Below are 25,761 nucleotides of genomic sequence, written 5' to 3'. Positions count from 1 at the left end.
AAAAACAACAATAACTAAAGGATATAATACTAGGTGAGTTCTTAAGAATTGACTTATTTCAGTATAACAAATTAATTTTAGAGGTCCCAAAAATTTGTTATACTGGTATTTTACTGTACTTTTGTATAGTTACAAACTAGTAGTTTTAAAGGAAAATCACTCCAGAAAATGAAAAAGAGAGAGAGAGAGAGAGAGAGAGAGAGAGAGAGAGAGAGAGAAAACCACTGAACAGCCTTCAAAATTGTTGAACACATACGCAAGGATTACAGCCAGTCTAGAGCAGAGGGTATCGTCCACAGTACTTCCTTACGGCATTCTAGTTCAGTGTATTCCCTATTCTGTTCACAACCTCTGCTGTCACAGGCTAGAGAGTTGCAAAGACCCCCCTTGTGCTTTGTGACATTACATCTGACATATTCTGTTAATAACTGGTTCAGTCTTATCCAAGCAACTTGGTATCAGGCTGTAGGATACCATGGTTGTGTGATGTGTAAAGTCATTCCGTGGCAGTGCACCCTGGACAATAGGCTGCTATGGCAAGACAATAGAAAGTCTATACAATGGGCAACCGAACCAGATCTCCTCCATTCATTTTAAATAATGGTACAAGATGAAGGTAACTGTCATGGACATTCGTACCGTATTTCTCCAAATCCAAGACTTAAAAAGTGCTCTGTGAAATCATAATTTTATTTATAACAAATTTCAAATGTAAGTTCAGAAAAAGTACACACACAAGTATCATGTAATTCCTATTCCCTAATCATTTTAATTAGAGGTACTGCCTTTGAAAGTTCAGGGAATTCCTCTTCGCGAGCCCACATTTGTATCACATCTTGTGTTATGGTGATTCCGAGCTTGCATTTTTCGCGCATATACCCCACAATTTCATATCAGAGTTCTTTAAAGCATCCTTGTTGCGGGCCTCTGAATGCCTTTCTTTAGACTATCTTTGACTTCATGCCAATGCCGAACATTGGCTGTAGTTATGCCATGTTTCCTTGTGGCTGCATAATTGTTCTTTATTTCCATATACAGTGAAACTCTGTGTTCCCGCCTAAGAAGTGTGATATTCTTGGTCCTTTAATAGGTTGCATTAAGATATATGTATTTTTTTCCCATTTAAAGTGTTCTGTTGTAAATATATTTCCCGGTTAAACAGTTCAAATTTTAGAGCCCCTTGAGATAGAAAACGTCCGCTCAAAGCAGCTCGTGGTTAGAACCCTCCAGTCTCCGCGCAAGTTGAACCCTGTGTTAGACTGTTTGCATCTGTTGTGGAGCCCCTCCGGACTTGCCAAGGCCATATGATGTTACACTATGATAACACGAACACCAGATGCTCACTCTCACCTTATGGAATCGATGTAAGATAGGGAGATAGGAATCAAGTCGAACCCATCAGTCGAAATTTCCACTCCACCGTTCACATCAAGTGAAATAGAATCAAATGGGATTCTACGCAGGAAACACAAAGCACACAATGGATGGTTTGATAAAACATTAATGCAGTAAGTTGCATGCCACGACAGGGTGAAGTATTTAATCGAGGTGGCCTCAGCATTAATTAAAAACTGAAAAATGTATTTGTCCACAACACAGCAGCTTCTTATGCATTACCGTACTGTTTGTTAGGAAAACATGTGCGACAACCGTAGGGATTGCCACTTATAAAATTGTTCACGGTAAATACTGTACATTCCAAGCCATGTCAATTACCGTACTGACATACCATACTGTATATGGACTCCAACATGATAATATGATTCTGAAATAAGGTCAACAATAATTGTGAAATAAACTAAGTACTGTATAGGCCTAGTGTACCACAAAATTGAATATTCTAACCTGTTTTCATTCCCTTGCTTATTTCCTTCCAGGCATTCTCTCTTGCGTTGTTGTTGCAATAATACTTATGGGTCTTGTTGTAGAGGAAATTAGTTTTGGAACTAAACTGATAAGATTTTCCATGTCCATTATTAGGTGAATAAACTATTACGAAGCAAAGAAACTTCCCGACTCTATGCAGGAAACAGCCGACTTGCCAGCTGATACATATTATGCTGCCAAAAAGCTGGCTGAAAGATCCCGATCGTCTACGAAGTTGAACGAATGTTGCCTGACGCACACACAGAGGCATTGCAATACCACGTATTGGCATAAAATTGAAAGTTATTCGTATTTTTACCTTTATACAAGCTAAACATTGTATTATCATGTCACTCGTAATTATTACATCGCATTATTAGAATGTAGCACAGGGACAAGGACACATGAAATAAAATTCTCCCAGGGAAATAAACTGTTTATGTTTAGATGTGCTAGTGTTGCTACTGCGCATTTATCACTCGCACGTAATACCCCAATACTTTCCCATCCACTCATTTCTGCAACTTCGAACCTGCGTTTCTTTTCTTCATTACCTATAGCACAAAGACGATTAAAGCAGGAAAATAAACTTAGTGCCGGCTTGTCCATCCGGTACTTGCGAAACCACCAGAAACTATGCCCGTTGCCATGACAACCAGTAAAAATGCAGGCAGTAGCGGCGTTTAGGGGGAGCGAGGGGGGGGCAGTCGCCCCCTCACTTTGTGGAGAAAACATTACATTTTTATTTCATTTTAGCCGTCTGAAACTAGGAATTATAGGAATTATTTAAAAGAAAGCAATTTGTACTAGCCCTGTTGTCTTCTCAGCTAATTCTTTCCTTTATTTTCTTTAAATATTAACAAAATTATTGCAATTAAATGATTTGTATAGTGCTGCAGCAAGTAGTTGACACTTTGCATGTGCTGTGAGGAAGGGTAGCAGGGGTATAATTTTTTCCCAAGGACATGGACACAGGTGGGCCTATGATTCAACCGCTTGCCACGCGTGTTTGTTAGTCTGGCAGTCTCGTTAGTATCTGTTAGTTTCTTAGTGTTTAATTACCGGTACGCAACTTTAACGTCTCGAAATTTTACATTCTGTTTTACCGGGGAAACTTTGTCGGTTTCCTCTGAAAACTTCTTTCAGTGCAGCAACTTTGATCGGTCAAATTGTTCGAAAACCTAATAACATCAAGCCAAACAATCGACCACAAGTATTTTTTTATTCTCTCATCTAATAAAATAAAGCACATTGGATACTAAAGCGCCCAACGTGATGGCGAAATCCCTTTTTCTTTAAATCTTCCATTGTAATTTGGTCACCGGTATACTATTCATAGTCAGTTTGTGGAAATCTTGTACAGTGCAAATTAGGCGTACGGCCAACATCAACTTTTAAAGGTTATCTTGTCGTAGGTACGACATCGTAATTGGTGTAAAACCTTCAATTTTTATGTTTAATATATTTTAATTATAGTTTATAGAAGGCTAAATTATCTTTTATTAATCAATTAAATGTTAAATATGATTAATATATGATTTTCCTGTAAATATGTAGTATAAAATTGTATAACCTCAAATACGTATTGTTTAACCTCAAAATCTATAGAGTCGATAGCGGTAGAAAAGTCCATAATGTTCGTTAGACTTATTGTACTATATTTGGTGCATATGAAGGGTTCTGGAAATTACTGTAAGGTTTTATTATCCAGATACATGTAGAGACATTACAAATGTTGTAGATATATCCATGTACATTTTTAAATATCGAAAGAACATTCGAGTACCCATTCGACTAGCTGGTCCATCGATGTTTTGAGTGTGTTTCATTAGAGTGTTGTAAGAACTCTTCCAGAAGTCGATCATTCTAGATGGTTAATCGAATAGTATAAATATCGAGCTGTCAAGTCAGTGAGCCAGTCAGATCATTGGACTCGAGTGAGTGAGTGAGTGAGTGAGTGAGTGAGGCGGGGAATTCAAGAGAGTGTATGTTATAGTGCGCGTGTCAGTGTTGTTGATATCTGTACTTGTCAGAATCGACTTCATGGTACTCCACTATTGAGTGTTGTATATAGTGTCATTTGCTACTGTGTATAGTTGTGTGTTGTGACGTACAGTGTAATAAAGTAATTTATGCAAGGAAGTGAACGTGTTCTCGTGTGATATTTATTTACGCCAAATAAAATCGCTATTATTACAAGTAATGAAAATCATTTTATTTTCCGTATTGAAAGAATCTCAATAATAATATAAGAGAATTTATTGGACTCCAACCTATTCAATACATTACAGGATGTTAACATTTTTAGTTAAACATCGTTAAAATGGAGACATGTTTCGCCCTCCATGTGGGGCATCATCAGTCATATCAAAGCACCTCAAAATTAAACCAGACGTCTGTTTGGAAATTACGAACATGATATGTAAGAAAGAATACATTAAAAAACACGTACAAAGTCCTATCCTAAACAAAATAACAATAGACTAGTTACACATAGTAAAATACGCTAGTGGTTTCTTAATATTAAAATGAGGTCATCATATGCACAGTATAAAAATGAAAGTAATAAAAGCCTATATGATATTGAGTTCGATGGTAGTTCTACGTAGTATATACAAATGTTGACAAAATAAAACACAATTTATAATTACTGTACACTTATTTATAATTGTTAAAATTGATGAGGTAAAACATTCCAATTTGTCTATTTGTAATTTGGCTCCAACCAAAATAATTCGCCCTAGGATTCATGAGGTAGTCAACTCCGTTGGTCACTCTCTATTTGAATGGAGTGCACAGTGCAAGTGAACAGCTTTTGTTGATTATAAAATGAGGCTGTGCTAAGACAGAGTTAAAACAACACCGGCTTCAGATGAAGATAGTTAAAAACATCATTAGGCTCTTCCTAGTTGACTAAAGGTTTGCGTATATATTGTTGTTGAAGTGTGGGAAAGTCAGTTGTTGGTTGAATGGGCAACGGTCGAAAATGTTGTGCAGTGCAATCAGTGTTTGAGCTGTCCTACATGTGAGGGAAATCTGCCAAAAATACATTAAAATGACGTTCCCATTCGACCCATCATAAATAGCCGAAATAGCCCAACGTACAAAACTTCTCAGTTCCTCCAAAAATTCCTTAAGAAACACTTCACATTTCACAATAAACACCCTATTAAAAACTCAATAGAATTATGCAAAACTTTAAATAAATTTAATTTGCAGCCTAACCACATAATGTGCTCATTTGACATTACCAATATGTTCTCGAACATTCCCGCTAAAAAAACTATGGAAATCATACGAACTAATCTTTCTAAACACAGCACCTTAAGTCAGTTAGAAATAGAAGAATGCTTACAATTACTAACTTTCGTCCTTCATAACAATTATTTTACGTTCAATAATAAGATATACAAATAAGAAGGTCTAGCCATGGGTGATCCCATTTTGGGAATACTCGCTGAAATTTATATGGACAACCTCGAAAATAGTAAAATAACAAACAGCATTAATGGTTTGTGTCTTTGGCTACGCTATGTTGATGACACACTAGCAATAATAGACAAAAGCTGCAACAATAGTGAAGACATACTAACTTACTTAAACAGCCTTGATAATTGCATCAAGTTTACTAAAGAAGATGAGGACAATAATTTCATCAATTTTTTAGACATTACAATCACCAGGACCTTAAACAATTTCGATTTCCAGATTCACAGAAAACCTTCATTCACTCCCACAACCATAAAACAAAATTCTCTTCACCCACAATCGCACAAACAAGCCTCATTTTACAGTTTAGTGTACAGAGCGTTAAAAATTCCCATGTCAACCGTCAATTTAAGAAAAGAAATAAGTACCATAAAAGAGATAGCTGTTTTCAATGGATACAATCCCTCAATCATACAGAAAATAATCAATAAAGTGAAATTGAAATTGGCCACAAACCTCTCCCCAATAAAAATTAATAAGCCTAAATATGCATCATTCACCTACATTAACCCCATTATACAACAAATCGCTACCCCTTTAAAAAAAACATGATATTAGGGTAGCCTATAAGACCCATAATTCTAATCAAAAGCTATTTTTCAACCACAATAAGATAAACTCGGACAATAATAAATTTTCGGGCACTGGCATTTATAGACTGAAATGTGCTGAATGTAACAGTTCATATATCGGTCAAACTGGTAGAAGCTTTGCAATTAGATATGCAGAACATTTCAATGCCCAAAAGCACAATAAACACTCAGCCATGAGCATCCATATGAAAGACACCGGACATAGCTTTACCACAATCGAACAGGATCTCCAAATTTTAAAAAGACTAGATAAAGGCAGGCTCATGACAGAGTTCGAAAATTTGTACATTTTTTGGACCAAAAATATAATAAGAACAAAAATTTAAATGATCCAATAGACAACCGAAGCCCTCTTTACGAACAATTGATATTTTCGCTCAATAGTTTAAATCTGAAAGACAAAAGACTTGTTAACGTCCTCAAAACAAGCTCTCCAAGCACCCTCACTAAGCGGCTCAACTCATCACGCCCCTATTCTCCCTCCAATACACACAACTCCTCCCCAAGCGCCAATCACATACCCGCAGCCCCGCCTTCTCAAATCCACTCCCCTCCTCTAAGACGTCACACGTACAACATGAGGAGCAGGACATTAGCGACAGCCAGTGCTCCACAAAACTCCTAACAATTAGGTAACAGCTCAACAGCTTTCAAGGTAAGTTTTAACTTTCACATCTTTCATTTCTCAATGATTTCCCCTTTTCTTCTCTTTTTCCGTCATTTCACTTAACTAATTAAGACAAATCCTCCATTTTCAGATTTCCCTCACATGTAGGACAGCTCAAACACCGATTGCACTGCACAACATTTTCGACCGTTGCCCATTCAACCAACAACTGACTTTCCCACACTTCAACAACAATATATACGCAAACCTTTAGTCAACTAGGAAGAACCTAATGATGTTTTTAACTATCTTCATTTGAAGCCGGTGTTGTTTTAACTCTGTCTTAGCACAGCCTCATTTTATAATCAACAAAAGCTGTTCACTTGCACTGTGCACTCCATTCAAATAGAGAGTGACCAACGGAGTTGACTACCTCATGAATCCTAGGGCGAATTATTTTGGTTGGAGCCAAATTACAAATAGACAAATTGGAATGTTTTACCTCATCAATTTTAACAATTATAAATAAGTGTACAGTAATTATAAATTGTGTTTTATTTTGCCAACATTTGTATATACTACGTAGAACTACCATCGAACTCAATATCATATAGGCTTTGATTACTTTCATTTTTATACTGTGCATATGATGACCTCATTTTAATATTAAGAAACCACTAGCGTATTTTACTATGTGTAACTAGTCTATTGTTATTTCGTTTAGGATAGGACTTTGTACGTGTTTTTTAATGTATTCTTTCTTACATATTATGTTCATAATTTCCAACCAGACGTCTGGTTTAATTTTGAGGTGCTTTGATATAACTGATGATGCCCCACATGGAGGGCGAAACATGTCTCCATTTTAACGATGTTTAACTAAAAATGTTAACATCCTGTAATGTATTGAATAGGTTGGAGTCCAATAAATTCTCTTATATTATTATTGAAATAAAATCGCATCGCAGAACGATAATCTCGAGAATATTGTTTTGAATGTAAGTATCGATTCTCAAGTTTTCGATGCATTATATTCAATTATGTCCGTCACTAATCACGATTAAATTAGAAAGAGAAAAAACTTCCGAATTTAAGTTTATTCGCGACCTTGGGCTCAGCTGAAAAACGTGCTCGCTGTCCTAGTCAGTACGAGTGCGAAATGATGCAAAGGTTTTTAAATGTAACGTGCGCAAAAAAAATGACTGCGGTTTTAACATTTTAACACAATAACGCGAAATTCCTAGTCTTACATTAGGACCAAAACAGTAATAGGCAATCCCAAAACCTCTATTGGCTTTATGTATGTAAGGTGCAACATCTGGTCTGGTCTCGATAACGTAATCGTATACGATAATATTAAAATACTAAATTTGTGTTACTTAAGAAGGAGCAGTTTAGATTCCTGCCTGAAAGCTCAGTGACTATACAGTGCCCTGAGGGAAGTGCCGAAAACCTGTTTGGCGATACACTCGGAAAATGCAAAAAAAAATCTAACCCTGGACATAATGTAGACGCTTTGCAAGTATGAATATTTGACGAAACTCGTTCAGTCTTCAAGTAGAGCTTTCGAAATGTGCTCTGTCTCCCTCCAATTGTTGTGGACACTCGCTGCTTTGTGATTTTGATTCTCTAAACAATACCACCCGAATGCGATGCTAAGCTGGTCCCTTATGCAAGTTCACCGCCGATCGCTTTTCCGCTTCCTCAAATTACCGCAATGACTGGACCGTAACACCGAGATCCGCAAGTATGCCGTAGCCGTCCTTTCGTGAGATACAGTTTCTTGAAAAACGTGTGATCGAGGATTTAGCGTTGATGGGACTGAAATTTCTGAACGGTTGATACGGGAAATAGTTTCATCGAGGAACGGATAATGCAGGATTTTTACAATGTGATTTATTTAGGATGCTCGCGGGACCACATAATTTGAACGGATTATATGGGAAAACGTAGTTTCCTGGAACGTATAATCGAGGTTCTACTGTATTTCTTCAGTCATCCACGACTTCTTTTTGGTGACGTTGGGTTTCAAATGTTCCTCTTTAACTGATTCCACTATAGAGATTATTTTTTAAATTTTCTCTTCAGTTCACAGAGACTTAAGTTTATTATTGAGATGGACTCCTGCATTTTCTCTTATGGAAGGTTCTTTCAATATTCGGATGTCATACATTTTGACTCTCTTCTTCTGAATTCTATCCTTTCATCCTTCCATATGGCATTGAGGACTCAGTATAGTCACTGTAGTCCAATGATTCCTGCTGTCTTAATCATATCAGCATTGAATTTGTCTTTTCCACTTGCTTTACCTTTGGTCATTGCTTTCACTGCCCTTTCAAGTTCCAACCATATTATTGGGTTCTCTTCTCTTTCACCATCTGTTATTTCCATTTTCGTATCTCCTTCTTCATCCGAGTAGTCATCCTCATTATAAATTTTTTCCAAGTACTTTGCCATCACCTTCCCTGAAGACCCTTTTCGTCATGTACTACGGATCCATCTTCTCTCTCTAATGCCTTAATTTTTACTTGATTTATTCTTTTCGATTTTATTACTCTGTATAATAGTTTCTGATTTCCTTGACTATCTTGCTCAATTTTGTTGGTAAACTCTCCCAACATTTCTCCTTTTCTTCCTTGATACTCCTCTTTACTTGTAGTTTCAATCTTTTGTATTCCACATGTAACATTTCTATCTTATTCTTATCCCTCTGATACGTTTTATGGGCTGATGACCTTCGATGTTAGGCCCCTTAAAACAACAAGCAGATACGTTTTATGCTTTTCCTTATCCATTTCTTTCTTCATCTTGTTCCTTTCTTTTATTCCTTTTTTTTTATTTTGTCTGTCCACCACCGTGTCTCCTTTCCCTTAACCTTTGCTTTTGTTTTTCCGCATACCTCAGTTGCTGCTTCCACAAATGTCTATCTTAAATTGTCCCACTCTTCTTCTCCACTTTCTATTTCCGTGTTAGGCTACTTCCTTTTCATCCAATCTTGGAGTGCCATTCTTTTATCATCCTCCTCCTCCTCCAGTTCACAAATCCTGAACTTTGGTTTCTTCTTCAGTACAATTTTAGGGATTTTTACTTGTTGTAATTCCACAGTGAATAATCTATGATCACCTTCCATACTTTCACTGGGGATTATTTTCACATTCATGACGTATCTTCCCAATTCTCGGTCTGTTGTTATAAAATCGATGAGTGTTCCATACTGTCCATCCCAACTATATCGGCTGATCTTATGGCTATTCCTCTTCATAAACCATCTTTTCTTTATTATCAGGTTATTTCTGATACAAAAGTCCAACAGTTTCTCTCCATCTTCATTTCTATCGCTATACCCATGTGGGCCCAGAACATTTTCATGTCCCATTCTATCAGTTCCCTCATGAGCATTCAGATCTCCCATTATCATGATCCTATCTCCAACAATATGTGTTTCCAGTTCATTGAGGAAATCATCTTTTTCTTCCATGCTACATCCTGTCTGTGGAGCATACACCTGTACTATCTTCAATAGTTCCTTGTTTACATGTATGTGCATTATTATAATTCTTTCATTTACATACTCAACTTCATCTATTGGTTCAACATTCTGATTCACTATAAATCCCACTCCATTTTTTTTCTCTTTATTGTTACCCATCCAGAACAAGGTGTACCCCTTTCTACATTCCTTTCCCTTTCCATTTTACTTCACTTAATCCCAGGATGTCGAGTTTTCATCTCGCCATTAGCTTCATCAATTCATTTTCCTTCCCATTCATTGTTAAAATATTTATTGTTCCAAATCAGGTTTTGTTCTCTGATCTAACATGTGCACAAACATCAGCATTACCATCATACTGCGCAACTGTAGTCAGAGACTTGTCAGTTCCATTTCTGTTTTTAAACATCCGTCCGAGGCTTATATTATAGTTGAAAGTAAGTACAAATTTACTCATCTGCTGACCTGCTAAGCCATGCGCATCTGAGGAGGATTTTCATTCAGGGTTTACTCCTGTATCCTTTAAAGATCCCTCTTCTCCACAAGGCAGTGGTTTCCTCTCCTAATTTTCCCCAGCGAGGATGGGTTGCTTCATCCACCATCTTCGCCATTCCGAAGGTCTCCTTCTCTGTCTAAGATGCTGTTAAGGTCTTCACCTGTAACCCTGGGCATGGGTTCCACGTTATACCCCATGAGACTGGGTCCCTGCCTGAACTTAGCTTTCCTTCACACCGGCCTACTGATGTGGAGGATAACCCCCCGCACAACATGCGTGCGCAGACAAGAATTACTCAAGTGAAGGATAGGGGAGGTGACCCTATCTCCCTTGAGCCAGATTAATGGTTGTGTATGATGCCACAACCAAGGAACGGTATCATCCTTTATTAGTATATTAAGTGAAACCAGCTATTTGTTAGATAAAATGTATCTATTTCATGTCATATTTACTTACATGTTTCGTTATGTCAGTGTTGTGTTATTCATATTCTAAACGATGCTAAGCTAATGCATTAACCTAACATATGAATACCTGAAATTACATTCGTTTCTTGGAAAATACACTCTTAGCATCGGGTGTGTACATGATAAAATATTTATACATGATGAGCCCTAAAGATAGCCTTAAGACAATGAAATAATTACTCATTTAAAGCTATGTATTACATATTTAAATTGAGCACTAATATATATTACGTTACACTAAAATGATATATATTGTATATTATCACTAGGGTTTGGAAGTTTATGACCTAAACAAGTACAAAATATGCAAGCAAATATGCTCTAAGAACTAGCTAAATATGACCTGAAAAAAAGGTAAAATATGACAACATACATTATAGGAATAGGTAGGAATATTAAATATTAAATGTGTCAAAAAGTGATAAGCGATAACACAGCAGACACATTTAATCATGTAAACTGACAGAGCTACAATAGGTAGGTCTACATTAAAACTTAAAACAGTCATTCAGTATCATAGCCCTGAGGCACATTTCTTATTCTATTTTTGCATGTTTTTTCATAATTGTCGGTGTACGTTCATACAGCGTTTCCTTTCTCAGAATCATGTCTTGTAAACCTGCTACCTATCTGTTTTGGGAAAATAAAGAAAAATACATCTACTACAGTATTATGAAATCCCGTGTTTGAATATCAACGTGGATAATGTGCCTTGTTATAAATGACACCTCAATTTAAACAAAAATGCTCAACATATAACCAAATATGACCAAAGCAATAAAAATGACTAATATGTGCATTTATATTCAAAATAAAATTGCTTTAAATGGGGTCAGGAACCGATTGTTCAGTTATTTTTCAAGTTTCGGGTAAAATGACCTCAGGAATGAAATGACTTTTCCTTAATAATGGAACCTTAATTATCACTAAACAATAAAAACAAAACATACCACAAAGACCACCAAAAGAACAGAGGACAATAAACACAGCTAGTAGCACATGGTGACGGAAAATAACAGTTGATAACAGCTAGGCAATCTGCCACATGGGCGACTGCCATAAGTGCAGATCAGGAGTGATTGATTGATTGATTGATTGATTGATTGATTGATTGATTGATTGATTGATTGATTGATTGATGGCAACACTGGGTAGAGAAACTCCCCTGCACACGCGAATGGCTATCTCTGATTGGCCAGCTGTTAATTTGCATTTTCTCCACAAGTCTGGAACAAGCACACGTCAAGTTGAAACATAAAATGCACAAATCGAATGCCACTCATCTATCATGCCTTCCAGGGCTTAATTTTTTTGAGGTCAGGCTACAGTGTTCCTCCAGAGGTCTTTACAAAGCAATTATTATGGCTATACAGCAGAACTTACGGATCTAAAATGTTTTATTTTAGGTTCCTAAAATAGGTTATTATTCAGCTCTATTTAAGTTCTATAAAATGTAAATCGGGCAAATATAATTTTCAAAAGAATGACACTGATATAACAAGATACCACATCTCTTTAATGAACATTAAAAGGAAAGTAACATATTTTTCACACTTTGAACGTGTACATACACAAATTAAAATTGAATACTTTGTTTTCTTTGTAGTGGTTTTATTAATCATTTTTCCTGTAGTTTACTTCACAATTAATGTCAAACACTTTTTCTAGGTTTTCCACAGAAAAGTTACAGCGTTTATCACTTACGAGGGAACGGTACGAAGTCGGATGGCAAATTTTGATATGATTGTTACATATTTGTTAAGGTCTTTATAAGCTGAAACAGGTCGTTGAAGTCTAATTTTTCGCTGGTCCTTTCTAAGGGGGCATTTAGGAGCTTAAAGTTGGCGGTGCGTGCCCTAAATTGTACAGTACATGCTGGCACACTTCAGCGCTCACAGCCAGCGGCTGTCTTGCCTCGCCTTCCCTCTCCACTCCTTCAGTTCTCCTCTGTCCCCCACCACATATGGCTGCCTACAGTTGTGTATATGGGACGGCAAGTCCTATTCTATACGGTCAAGCTCTCCACAACTGATGGCTATTATTGTTAAAAAATGACTATCTCAGAGCAATAAAAAAACAGAACATAACACGCGCCATAGTACCGTCGAACGACACGCCCAGCTCCACCCCTACCCCCATAACAGCAACTATGCCTACCCCTCTATCCGCTCCCCTCGCAGCAGCAGACGAAAACCTAAGGAGAACGCGATACAGTACACGCCAAGCTCTCAATTCCAATGCAACCTAACTACGACAGCTATAGTAAGTACACATCCACTTAACACACACACACACATATAGGCATTCCTTCAGCTTATAACCCTACTTATACTTCATTTTCGTCTTCCACAGATAACATTTATCAGCATACAGTTATAGACGAGGAAGGAGCCACCACTCTGCATCAAGAAATACTTACGCACAACCTAGACCACAACTTCCTCCAATACTTAACACGTTGTTCGGGCATGCATTACTCCATTCTTTCCTGTGGACCGGCAACCAAAGCACACCTAGCTTAAGAAAGGATGAAATATAAATACATGTAACTTTTAAATGACATGGAATAAATTATTGAAACCTGGTGAGAGCACTCACCAGTGATTCTAGTACTTGATTTTAGTGTGGTATTGCCTGAAGCAGCTGCCCTTGTGCAAGGGAACTTGACAAGCCGAACAGATGTACCTTGTGTCCTTGCGTTTCTTGTGTGCAGTGCATACTCTGTAGGGCTTCTGAGAGTACTTTTTCCTTCCATCACATTTATATTTTTCCATTTCTGGGATTTTGGGGAGGTTTTATACCTCCCGGAATTTTGTTCATAATAGAGATTTCATTGTTCCACAAGAAGCTGAAGCAAGTCATCGCCTAGGGAACGATCTACTACCTTCGGGATACTCGCGGAATTACTGGCCGTATAAGTGAGGCCTGTAAAATATATAAATGATTCTAGGACTCTGTTTTCATCCTTATTTGTCCATCCATCAACCTCGCTATCACTACTATCACTGGTATCTTCACTCATATTATTGTCGCCGGCAACAGACTCGTCTGAACTGAATGTCGTACTGTCGCTTCCGTGCGTATATTTTGATGTTGACGGACACACATCTTCAAAATCACTAGTATTTACACTTTCACAATCACTGGGGACATCAGATAAACTATCAGCATGCAATTCTAGAAACATTTCATCATCGTTCAAGGTGTCTTTGCTACGGCGCGCATGCTGACACCTGACAAAACACTCGGTCACGCAGTACTGAGTGTTATGAAACTACACTTCCTGTGCCAAAAGCATTGCCAAGGAAAGAATATATGTAAATTCCGATCAACAAAGACTTCAGTTTGTAAACAACACAAAATAATTTGATTAATAAATAGCGGAGAGGAAAAAATCACACAACAATGAAGCAATGTGAGAAAACGTTAATTTACGTAGCCGGTTGCCCGCGCACCAATACGAAACTACGTTAATTAACGTAGCCGTCATTAATGTGTTAAAGACAATATTCCACTCACAGCTGCATATACCTACCTCCGTCTATATAACTGGATTTTGTTAACAGTAGAAGCTTTTCACCATACACACAAATGTAGACATTTAAATATACAATAAGACTTCCTAAGAGAGCTACAGCATTGCCTATGAATGCAAGCACGGAATTATTTACAACATTGAACTCAAACGAGAAGATAGATATGCAAGATGCATACATTAATTTCTATGAAATGTTTTATATTCATTATTTTAAAGAATTTTAACATGTACTGTGTATTTTAATGTGTTTAATGTATTTGTAATTTAGATTTAAGCTTAAGTTAGGTTTTACAAACAAATTCTAGTCCCGAAAAAGATAGCTCTATACCTAAGTACCTGAATTATAATATATAACCATTTTACATTCAACATGCCCAATTTGGACACTTAGACATAATGCTCCCCTATGGCATCTCCCTTTAGGAAAGGGCATGTTAACTAATGCTTGACACAAATGTAAAGGTATTCATGTACAGCTGATGATCACTATTTAAAAGTCGAAACCGGTCCTGTAAGTTAATTCTTACAATAATAAAATTGTATTGATAAGGTGGAACCTTTTCTTGCCTATACATACGTGAACTATCAATTCGGAAATGGAACTAGTAAATCAAGATCATATTTTTGTCGTAATGGCTGGACCATGTTCAAGGCGAATGATTCAGTTTCCTTGAATTATCAGATGATTTAGACAGTAATATGGACCTTTTTTGTCGAAAGCGATTCCCGTATGTGGCAAGTGACGATTTTGACTTGACTTATTTCCTTTTGCTCCTCCTGGAGCATAGGGTTTCCGTGAAATACTTTCATCTGTTCCTATTGTTGGCTAACCTCTTCACTTCGTTCCAAGTTTTCCCCACTGCTAGACATTCCTCTTCAATTGTCTTTTTCCAGGTCTTCTTCAGACGTCTGCGCTTTCTAGCGCCTTGGGGGTTCCAGTTGAGCGCTGTCTTTTCAATGGCTCCAGCGGGCTTCCTTAAAGTATGTCCTATCCAACGCCATTTTCTCCCCCTTATCTGCATTTCAATTGGTTGCTGATTAGTTTCTTCCCATAGATCTTCATTTGAAATAACATCCGGCCATCTTTTGTCTTAGACAGCGATTCACGAAGACTTGCAGTTGTTTAGTCATCTTCTCGGTAACTTTCCACGTTTCACAGCTGTAAAGCAGAACGGACTCATTGCTGTCCTCTCTTTTGTATATAATGTAATATTAATTTATTTATTTTTTACTGTACTATACCATTACTTATGTGTTATATCTGTATTTATCTTACTGTGCCTAGCTATAAGTTCTTCTCTTCGTTTTACGTTCAATCTTCAATTTTCTTTGTTTCTTTTGCCTTTATGTTTTGTTGTTAATTGTTGTGTGTCTACAGTTATTTTGTCATTTTGTTAGTTTTTAATTTTCCCCTCTATTTTTATCATTAGATGTTTTTTCCTCATTGTTCTTCCACTTATTTTTTTAATGTTTGCCTTATGCTACTCCACTGTAAATATATTTTTCAATTTGCGGAACTCTGTAATTCGGCTTCTCGCAGTTTTGTTTTCCCAAATAAATAAATTAGTAAATAGATTTGTGTTAAAAAGTCGTAGCTTAGTTTTTCTAGAAATGTTCTTGATTCTCCATATAGGATACAATTGAACAAAAGCACCATTAGCTTTCCTGATAAGACTCTTAATGTCTTCTTCTGCTTCTCCAGTCGTAGTTACCATACTCCCAAGATATATGAAGGAGTGTATCTGTTCAATCTCTTTATCATTTATAGACAATTTATCATCAATCTTGGAATGACCCTCATCTCCTTGGTCTTATTAATGTATTTATTTTAAGTCCAGCATCCTCTGCCTCCACCTTCAACCGCTTAATCTTTTCTTCCATATCTCTGAACCATTGAGCCAGTAGGCAGATGTCATCTGAAAAAACAAGCCCCACTGGATCCCCGTTTTCCGACCTCGATACACTCTCCTCAGCACACTATCCAACACAAGTAGAAAAAACGTCGGAGAAAGAATACAGCCCTGTCGAACTCCTGAGGTCACATCTATTGGTTCAGTAAAATCTCCCATATGCAGAACCTGACATTTATAACCCTCGTACATATCCTTCATAATATTCAGAATCTTTTGTGGTATACCATATTCTTCAAGTGTTTACCACATAACTCTTCTATTTACAGAATCGAAGGCCTTTGTTCCAAGATGATTCTCAGAGTGTTTATGCGATTGACACAGCTACGGTGTTTACGAAAACCAGCCTTTTAAGGCGCAATTCCACAACATCCTTCACCCGCTCTAAAATGATCCTTGAAAGCACCTTACTTGGTACCGACAACAATGTAACTCCCCTCCAGTTATCACGCCTAGCAATATCCCCTTTCTTTGGTATCTTAACAATCAGGCCTTTCTTCCATTCAGCTGGTAGCTTTTCTTCATTCCAGATCCTTTCCAACAGGGGGTGCAATAATTTTGCCGAGGTCTCAATGTCTGCTTTAAGTATTTCTGACGCGATATTATCCATACCTGGTGCTTTTCCAGTTCTTATCTGTTTCAAGGCCTTCTCTATTTCTGAACAGGTTGGAGGATGTAAATTTATTCTTGGGTCACTATATACTGGTTCTGTTTGTTGGTTACCATTCTGTTCTGTATCTCTATTGAGCAACTCTGAGAAATGTTCCTTCCATCTCTGTAGCTGTTCTTCCCGGGTGGTCAGTAGTTCACTTCTCTTGTTTTAACTGGTTTATTCCTGATAAATCCTCTCCTTGACACTTTCTTTGTGATACGATACAATTCCTAGCATCTCCCCTTGCTGATGCCTCTTCTGCCATTCGTGCTTGTTCATCTACCCACTGTATATGATCTTTTCTTACGCTTTTCTTCACACACATATTCCTTTTGTACTGTGGCTTTCTGTTGTCTTGTTTTACACATATTAATCTTTGCCCTAACTAGCTTCCTAGCCTGTATTTTTTTCCAAGTATCATCAGACATCCATTCCTTCTGAGATAATTGTGAAATCCAAGCACCTTCTCACTAACTTCTAAATATGTGTCCTTGACTTTCTTCCATGATAGTTCAACATCCATCATAAGTTCTGGTTTAACAGCAAGAGCTTCAAAGTGGTTTCTTAATTTATCTGGAATTCTTTCCTTTTACTTTCATCATGCAGTTTACCTAAATCAAATTTGTTTCACCTTTCAAATTTCCTTCCACTTGCCACAATTTTAATTCTAAACTCTGCGACTACCAGGTGATGATCATTTCCAATATCTGCCTCTCTTTTATTTCTAACATCAGTCATTGATCTTCTAAACTTTCTACTTATGGCGATATGGTCTATCTGGTTTTCTGTAACCTGATCTAGCGACACCCACGTAATCTTATGGCATCGTTTATGAGGGAATAAAGTGCCACCCACTACCAAATCAATCAATGAATAGCTCCCCATTTTCGTTACAGTCACCAACTCCATGCACTCCTGTAATTTGTTCCAGCCCCTCATTGTTAGAACCAACCTTTGCATTTAAATCCCCCATCATAATATCCCTCTTTCCCACTCTCTTAATAGTCTCATTTAGCTGGCAGAAGAATTCTTCCTTTTTTTTTTTTCAATCTCTGACATTTCTGTGGGAGCATAACACTGGATCATGGTCACATTGCGAACCCGGGTCTTGAATCGAGCTGTCATCGGTCTTTCTGAGATGGATTTCCGATCAAGGAGGTAGTTTGTTGCCCATCTTCTTAGAGAGCCATCATCTTGTCTTGCTCAGTTACAGAAATTAAGAACATATATGAGACCAGCTGATACATGTGGATAATAGCAAAGTCTTCTAATTTAACAATTTTTTTCCTTTTTTTCTTTAAAACTTCTTTGCTTGATCTCTCTTTCTTATCACACCTCCAAAATGTCTGCAATAATCTCAAATTATATGTTGTATGGGTTTGTTTTATAAAATTTCTAGGGATGATGTTGCGTTATTTCAGCTTATTGCTTCTTTGATTGATACAATTTTCTTGGCGTCTGTAGGCTGGCTGGTTTCCAAGTCTTCTTAAGCATTTAGGATGGAAATAATGCGTTTTATGATTATATAATGCTATATATTGCGTTATATCATTGTATTATTGTAGCTAATAATTATGTGCTTATCAAATTCTCTTCTTTTGTTTATATTTTTTATGATTAAATTCGCTTCTTATCTGCGACACTTCAGCTCGCTAAGCATGTCAGTCATTTTGTCGTTTTTCTACAGTGTTGGGTCTTTTAACAATACGAATCCCCTGTTTTTGTCTTTTTCACTGCCATCATTATTATATACATTTCGATATTGCGTCAATCTGAACTTCTATGATATACTATGAAGTTAATCATTCTGCTTAATTTCGCTGTGGGTAATCATGTTTCGATTGAATTTTCACTTCTGGAATAGTGTAATGGCACACTAGTGATTACAAATTGTATACCACCACCTCCCATGGCTTGCCGACCAACATTCTGATGGTGAAGCTTTTTTTCGACCAACAGGACTTGATCTCCATCGCCACATTTTTTAAAAAGTTGTTTTAATGAGCATATAATAATAATTCTGAATTTTAGCTCCAAGGCTCGCAATACTTAAAACACTCCAGTAATTTGCATTGTCAAGGATGATCATGGTCAAGAAGTATAATGTGCTGATGACTGAGGTATCCCAATCCTGCAAAATGAACAGATAATTGTGTGTGAATCTCAGAGGATTTTAGGTCTTGTTTTATGAATTTTCTCTCTAATGAATAATTTCAGGTAAGCTTTGATTAAGACTAATATCATTTGAAAAATATTCTCTTCGATCTCTGTTAATTATACATTGATTTGATCGATAGCTTTGGATGATATTGGCCATGGAGTTCGAACCACATCAACTGGAGGTACCCCACGCACTAAACAGCGTGGTTCTAGCCAGGGCAGCATCCAGTCATTAGGTTCTGCTTCTACGGCAGGCATTGTTGGTACTACAGTAGGCCCAGCACCAACTACAAAACCACCCACCCCTCCACAGGCTGTTCGAACTGGAGGAAGCTTAAGTAAAGGTTCACGTGAATACCGTACTCCACCTGCTGTTGCACCCCCTCAGGTAAGGACTGTTAGTAATGAAACATTTCCTAACATATCAGCTTAAGCTTTCACGGCCGACATCTCTATGAATATAGAAGAAATTTTTGTGGTCTGTTGGCCATAGTCCATTTGAGTTTGTATCTCCGTACGTGTCGCTGGAAACAGCACACAACTGCCATGTATAATTGGGAGTTTACAGCCACAACTTCAGTCCACTACCGATGTTCAGACAGAGCGGACCCCATCGAAATGCCAGGCTCAGTCTGCTGGTATTTGAAGGTGCTCAGATACATCAGTCTTTTATTGGTAGATTTACCAGCATACAAAGAAACTCCTGCAGGACATAATTCTGGCACGTTGGCGTCTGCAAAACTATAAAAGTGAGATGCTAAATCAATAGTCACATTTTTTACATAGAAAGTCTCTGTTTTGCACCTGTTACCAAATCTAATCAGTACAGGTTTTTTGCATTCTAATCTAGCAGGCCATGGTTCCTCTGTATTTTCTTATTCAGGTGATTACCATATATTCGCAGATAATACCCACAGGTATTTTTTCAAAATTGGCAGTGAAAAGATGGAGAGTGTGTGTTATTTGGATCAGGGTTGGTACAGTGCTCCTGGTTGACAAAAATCTGGAAGTTGGTATTTTTCCATCCACTCTGTTGGCAACTCTGTTCCTGTCACAGGCGAGAAGCTTGCTGTGTGCATGTTGTGTCATTTTTAAGTAGTAGCAAGTGCTCAGGATGGCTGGTGTGAAATCTCATTACAAGTCCTTCACAGCTAAAGAAAAGCTTCACACTATTGAAGAGGCAAAGGAAGCTGGTAATCGTGCTGTAGAGGTACATTTGAGGTACATAATTAGAGGGGGGAAAAATATTTAAACACAAACTGTAACCGATTGGCATTTCACAGACAAAAAGCAATTTTCCAGAAATTGAAAACAGAATTTGTGCCTGAAAAGAGAGAGTTTTGATGTGTGGTCACAAGCAAAATGCACTGGTTGAAAGCTATAGCAATAGCAGGAGAGTTAAAAATCACAGGTTTTAAGGCTAGCTGTGGATTACTCACACATTTTTGAACTAAATTGCTTCAGTTTTTTTTTTAAGGAAAACTAGCATTACTCAATGGCTCCGAGCCACTTTTGAAGAAAAGGTAGTGAAGTTCTGCAAATTTGCACCAGAGATATTCATACTGACTCTCGCGATTTGATAGTGCAGTCTAGACGTCAGTACATTTTGAAGGTTATGACACGATGACTTGTTTCATTATTTTATAATTTATACTGTAATAATCAGATTTCAATACAAATATTTAACAAATCTATACAAATTCAAGAAACTTCTTTCAAAATTTCCCTTCCTAAAATTAGGATGCAGGATTATTTGCATATTTTTGGTAAACATTCACGGTTGTGTGTAAGAGATACACTCAGTCTGTAACAAAGGAATCAGACTTGCAAGTAGCAAGTGGTCACACTGATTTGATGTGTCAGATTAGTTTATCATAAATGTTTAATTGTTAATTAATAAATATATGAATTAGAAAATGTATAGAAGCATGAATAATTAGACGACATAAGGCTCGTACAAAGTAGATTAGTTAACAAATGGAAAATAGTGTCTTAGTAGGTAGGAATATGGTTAATACCACACACAAAAGAATTACATCATATAGTTCAAAAATGTCTCTGCTTTTTAGAGTGAAATGGAGAGGCTCTTCAGATTGTTGTTTACTTGGACACTAATGGGGAAGTTGCTTAATTCTAACGTTTAAATTCTTTGGGGCAAGGCGATAGAAGGACTTGATCAAATTATCTGGAATTGTACTGTGAAACTTACTGGAGAATGCAATTCTTGGTGTCTAAGATATTACTCCCTTTTGGGGTGTTCTTGTATCTTAGATTCTGAAAATGGTATTAGTTGTTGCATATCAGCTCTCCTTCTCATGTAACGAATGGCATCTTAAGTTTATTTATTATTAAATTAGACTAAGAAACACCAGTACTTCATTAAGATAAGTATTATTGGGACAAAGTTTCTTAATTATTTTTTATCAAATTATTGTTCACTATGGCATAGTTAGTGCCTAGCAGAAAGAGAACAACACGCATATGGGCGGGCACCTTCAAATTGACATATTACTGAATCCACATTTCTGTGCTTTTCTGCACTGTGATTTTTCTGGACATTCTCGATGGATTCTCCAACAGTAGTCTGCCATCATGTGTGTATCCACCTCCTGTGGATGGGGAATGTAGACGAAGAATATACCCACGGTACCCCTGCTTGTCATAAGAGGTGACTAAAAGGGGCAATCTTGGTGCAGAAATGGATTGCAGCTTTGATCCCATGAATTGTACCTTTGTGGATGAGAGGGTGTGAATACATCCACAGGTAAATCCTGCCTGTCGTAGGTGACTAATAGGGTCATGTGGCTATTGGTCTACTATTTTTTTTTTCCTTTCTTTTTTTTCATGAGGGTTTGTTGTAGACTGATCAAAATTTTACAATACCAGTATAAATGGTCCATTATTGGACATTATAAATTTTCCAGCTAACTCATTCCTGGTTGCCAGCGTTTCGCCCCCGTGTGCTAGGCTGGGCTCATCAGTTGGTACCTAGCACACCTACCAAGACGCATGGCTAGTTCATACCGTGGAGGCCACTGCGTAGGCTAATTGTAGCCACCGGCAGTGCCAATGCACTATGACAGACTTTGTCTCATTACCAAAGATTGATGCCTGCTTGGCCATCAGATGATATAGATGTTTATTCCCATAGGGAACCTGAAACATTTGTTCCAAATGAGTAAATTTATAATACCATTATAAATGGTCTGTTATTGGACATTATGACCTAAACCCCATCGAACATCTTTCGGATCAACTGTAGTGAAAAGGTGTAACTTTGAGCACTTACCATCGTTACACTGGTTTGAACGTAAGGCCTTAAGGCTTCCAATCACAGCTGCAGATCCTGCACACTCTCAACATTTTCCCACTTCCTTACCTTACTCCGTTATGTTCCATGTGTTGTCATGAAGTGCAACTAAAAGTGAAATTTTACAGACTTAAGGTTGCATAGAATAGAGCATATAGGAGTTGTGAGTAGTCTAGGTACAGTGTTTGACATGGAATTTCTTGTTGTATTGATTATTTTATGTTTAGTAAGCATTAATATTTTTGCTGGAGTAGGTGGATTGGGGGGGACACGACACTTACATTCCAATGTGGGGCTAATTATCGGGAAGATTTAACAATTATTTTAACAAAACTTTTCATGTAATGGCTAGAATATGTGCAGTTACTGATCTTTCAAAGCAAAGTGTTTTGAATATTCTGAAGCTGAAGAAGTTATCAGATGAACATGATTTGCCAATTAAAATGTCTAACGTGGTTTGCCAATTAAAAACACGTAGTAAAATAAGAAAGAATCCTGTTACAAAAACAAATGTTGGTAGTTTTGACAGGGAATTAATTCACAGGACAGTTCTGGGTATGTATAAGTCTGGCTGTATACCAAACATGAAAGATATGTACCATAAGGTGAAACCCATTATAAATTTCCAGGGATCTCTGTGGGCTTTTATGATGGTTGTAAAAGCTAAGAATGAGGGAGGAAGGAAATATTTGGTGGGAATAATAATAATATAATAAATTGCAACCAAATGGTCATAAATACACTGAGATATACATCAATAATAATAATATACAATCAATGCGTGCAGTATTGACACAGTTGTGTCAAGCTTCCTTTTCTATGGACATATTCGATGGCATGGTATTGTGATGAGTTGGCGGGGTAGTAAGATAAATTAACACTAGACTGGTAGCTTCTATACTAAAATTTATTAACTAATGCTAATAAATCACTTACACCTTGGTACACAGTCAGGATTCCCGACTACGCGACACTTTTTCCTGTTCTTTTTTTTCTTCTCTCTGTTTTTCTGATCAGAGTCTAAGAGTAAACGGGCGGACCAGATGGTGACGTCGCCACTCTCTCTCAAATTCCAACATGGCGGACACGGTAACCATTACACTATATATCACATTGTTGGTCGCAGAAGACACATACGCAGCCTGGTCCTGGGTTGTGAAATTCCAGGTTCTGCATACCTTATGGTGGAACCCGTGTACGGCAAACCTGGTCACTGTATGCCTCAGATCATATCCACCGCGTGTCCAATCCCTGTTTATCATGGCATCAGTTGAGTAAAACTCATCCCATATCATAGCCCTCTTTGACTGGAGTTCTTGTAGCAACTCCCTGTAACTCCTTATCGTTGAAAGTAACAGTCTAAATCTTATGTCTTCAATGAAGTACGCCTCCTTTGCAAGAATGTGTACTAGTCTTGATGATGTGTATATTTATATTTTTTAAATGATATTTGTTCATGGCGTCGACCTATGAAGATCTTTTGCCACTACTTTCACTATTTGAGAGGAACCTGTGTGTAAGTGGAATTGCGGAAGTGTAGAATGTTGAATGTGAGGCAAGGAATGTTAAGGATGACACAAATATCCAGTCCCCAGGCCAGGGATATTAATCAATTACAATTTAAAACCCCTGACCCGGCTGGGAATCAAACCCGGGGCCATGATGTATGTTTAGAAACACATAGCTCTCTCTTCAAGAATCTAGCCTTCAGCCTTTCCAGCTCTTGTAGTTGTCTTGTTGAGAGATGTTCCCATATTAGCTCTAGACCATATATGGCTGTTTGACCAACTTTTGTTTTAAACAGAGCCATGGCTGTCCCCAAAGATAGCTGTGGAAGGTGTTTCATATCACTAATGCTTTGTATAGTTGCGATGACTCTCTCCTTTAGGTGTATTGTGAATGTTCCTGTTACCTGTATTGTAATCCCCAGATATTTGTATTGGTTATTAATTCGTAACTTTTGTCCTTTACATAGGATATACGAGGGTTGGAACTTAAATAGTGGCAACACTGCTGTGAAAACACTATGCAATGGAATCTAATATTGTCGCTGATATTACACGTTGGTTACATACCTACCTTACCTCAGAGCAAATGGACTTGCCCTTCCCACATCAGCTGCGTGCGCACAAGCGAGAGAAACAGTCACTTGTGAGCTAGCGGTCTAACGTAATGTAACGTCACTATGTTTTCCAAACAGGAACAACCGAGTTGGATCAAGATTGAATGTGCCAGAGGTCGTACAGCACGACAATCGAACGAATGGTGTCATTATCGGTCACAATGAAAGTCGAAAGTTCGTCAAAGCCCCTGTACGGTGAAAGTTATGGTGATCCTCGTGTACGACTGTGATGGTTTTATCCTAACGCACTACACAATGCACAGTGTTACTGTTTGTTTTTGGAGCACCAGCTGCAACCAGCTTTGAGAAAGAAGCGGCAACACTTTCTGCAGAATCCACACATCATTTTGTACGACAGTGCTCAGGCGCATACAGCGCAAGCTGTGGCTGTTTTGTTCGGTTGATCGGACTGGGAAATACTGTACCATCCACCATACTTCCCGGACTTAAGTCCTTGCGACTCCGATTTGCTTCAGAACTGTTGCAGAGATTCGACAGGCAGTAGACCGCTCCATTCGCACCATCAACAGAACAGGCTCTGCTAACGGTATACTACGACTTCCACATCGCTGGCAGTGGGTTATACACAATGCTGGTGACTACATTGAAGGACAGTAAAGGTTGCTAACATGTAACTCTGATGTATCTGTTGTAATCTAATCATCCTTCAATAATTTTCCTCCCCTCCTGAAAACAACCAATTCGGTTTTGTTCACATTAAGGTCCATTTTATTTTCTTCTGCCCACTCTGCGATGGGAATGCAAAACTGGAAAAGGTGTTTCAATTATCTAGGATGTGTATTCTCCCAGGATGGTAGCATAGTAAGTGAGATTGAATCAAGATTTACATCAAAGAAAGGACAATAAGTTCCACCTTATTGTCCTTTCTTTGATGTAAATCTTGTTTCAATACGGAACCTAAATATGAAATTCTTAACGTTAAATTGAATCAAGATGCAGCAAAACTAATGCTGTGAGCCCACAGTTGTGATCAGCAGTGTTCGGTAAGAAAGAAGTCAGCTCTTGGAAGAAAATTATCTTTAAACTGGTCTATTTTCTGG

General features: G+C 37.6%; 1 protein-coding gene across 4 annotated transcripts in view; it reads left to right on the top strand.

Moving 5' to 3' along the window:
- Nucleotides 1-25,761, top strand: part of Abi (tyrosine kinase Abl) — a 115,144-nt gene that overhangs the window by 42,120 nt on the left and 47,263 nt on the right. For all 4 annotated transcript variants that reach the window (XM_067158772.2, XM_067158786.2, XM_067158779.2 and 1 more), the window contains exon 5: nucleotides 19,406-19,656. In XM_067158772.2, coding sequence (XP_067014873.1) covers nucleotides 19,406-19,656 — 251 coding nt within the window. The remainder of the gene's footprint in view (nucleotides 1-19,405; nucleotides 19,657-25,761) is intronic.

The sequence above is a fragment of the Anabrus simplex genome, chromosome 1, assembly GCF_040414725.1.
Source record: "Anabrus simplex isolate iqAnaSimp1 chromosome 1, ASM4041472v1, whole genome shotgun sequence".
Classification (NCBI taxonomy): domain Eukaryota; kingdom Metazoa; phylum Arthropoda; class Insecta; order Orthoptera; family Tettigoniidae; genus Anabrus; species Anabrus simplex.
Note: the sequence above shows the minus strand (reverse complement) of the source record. Positions and strands in the feature narration are given on the sequence as shown.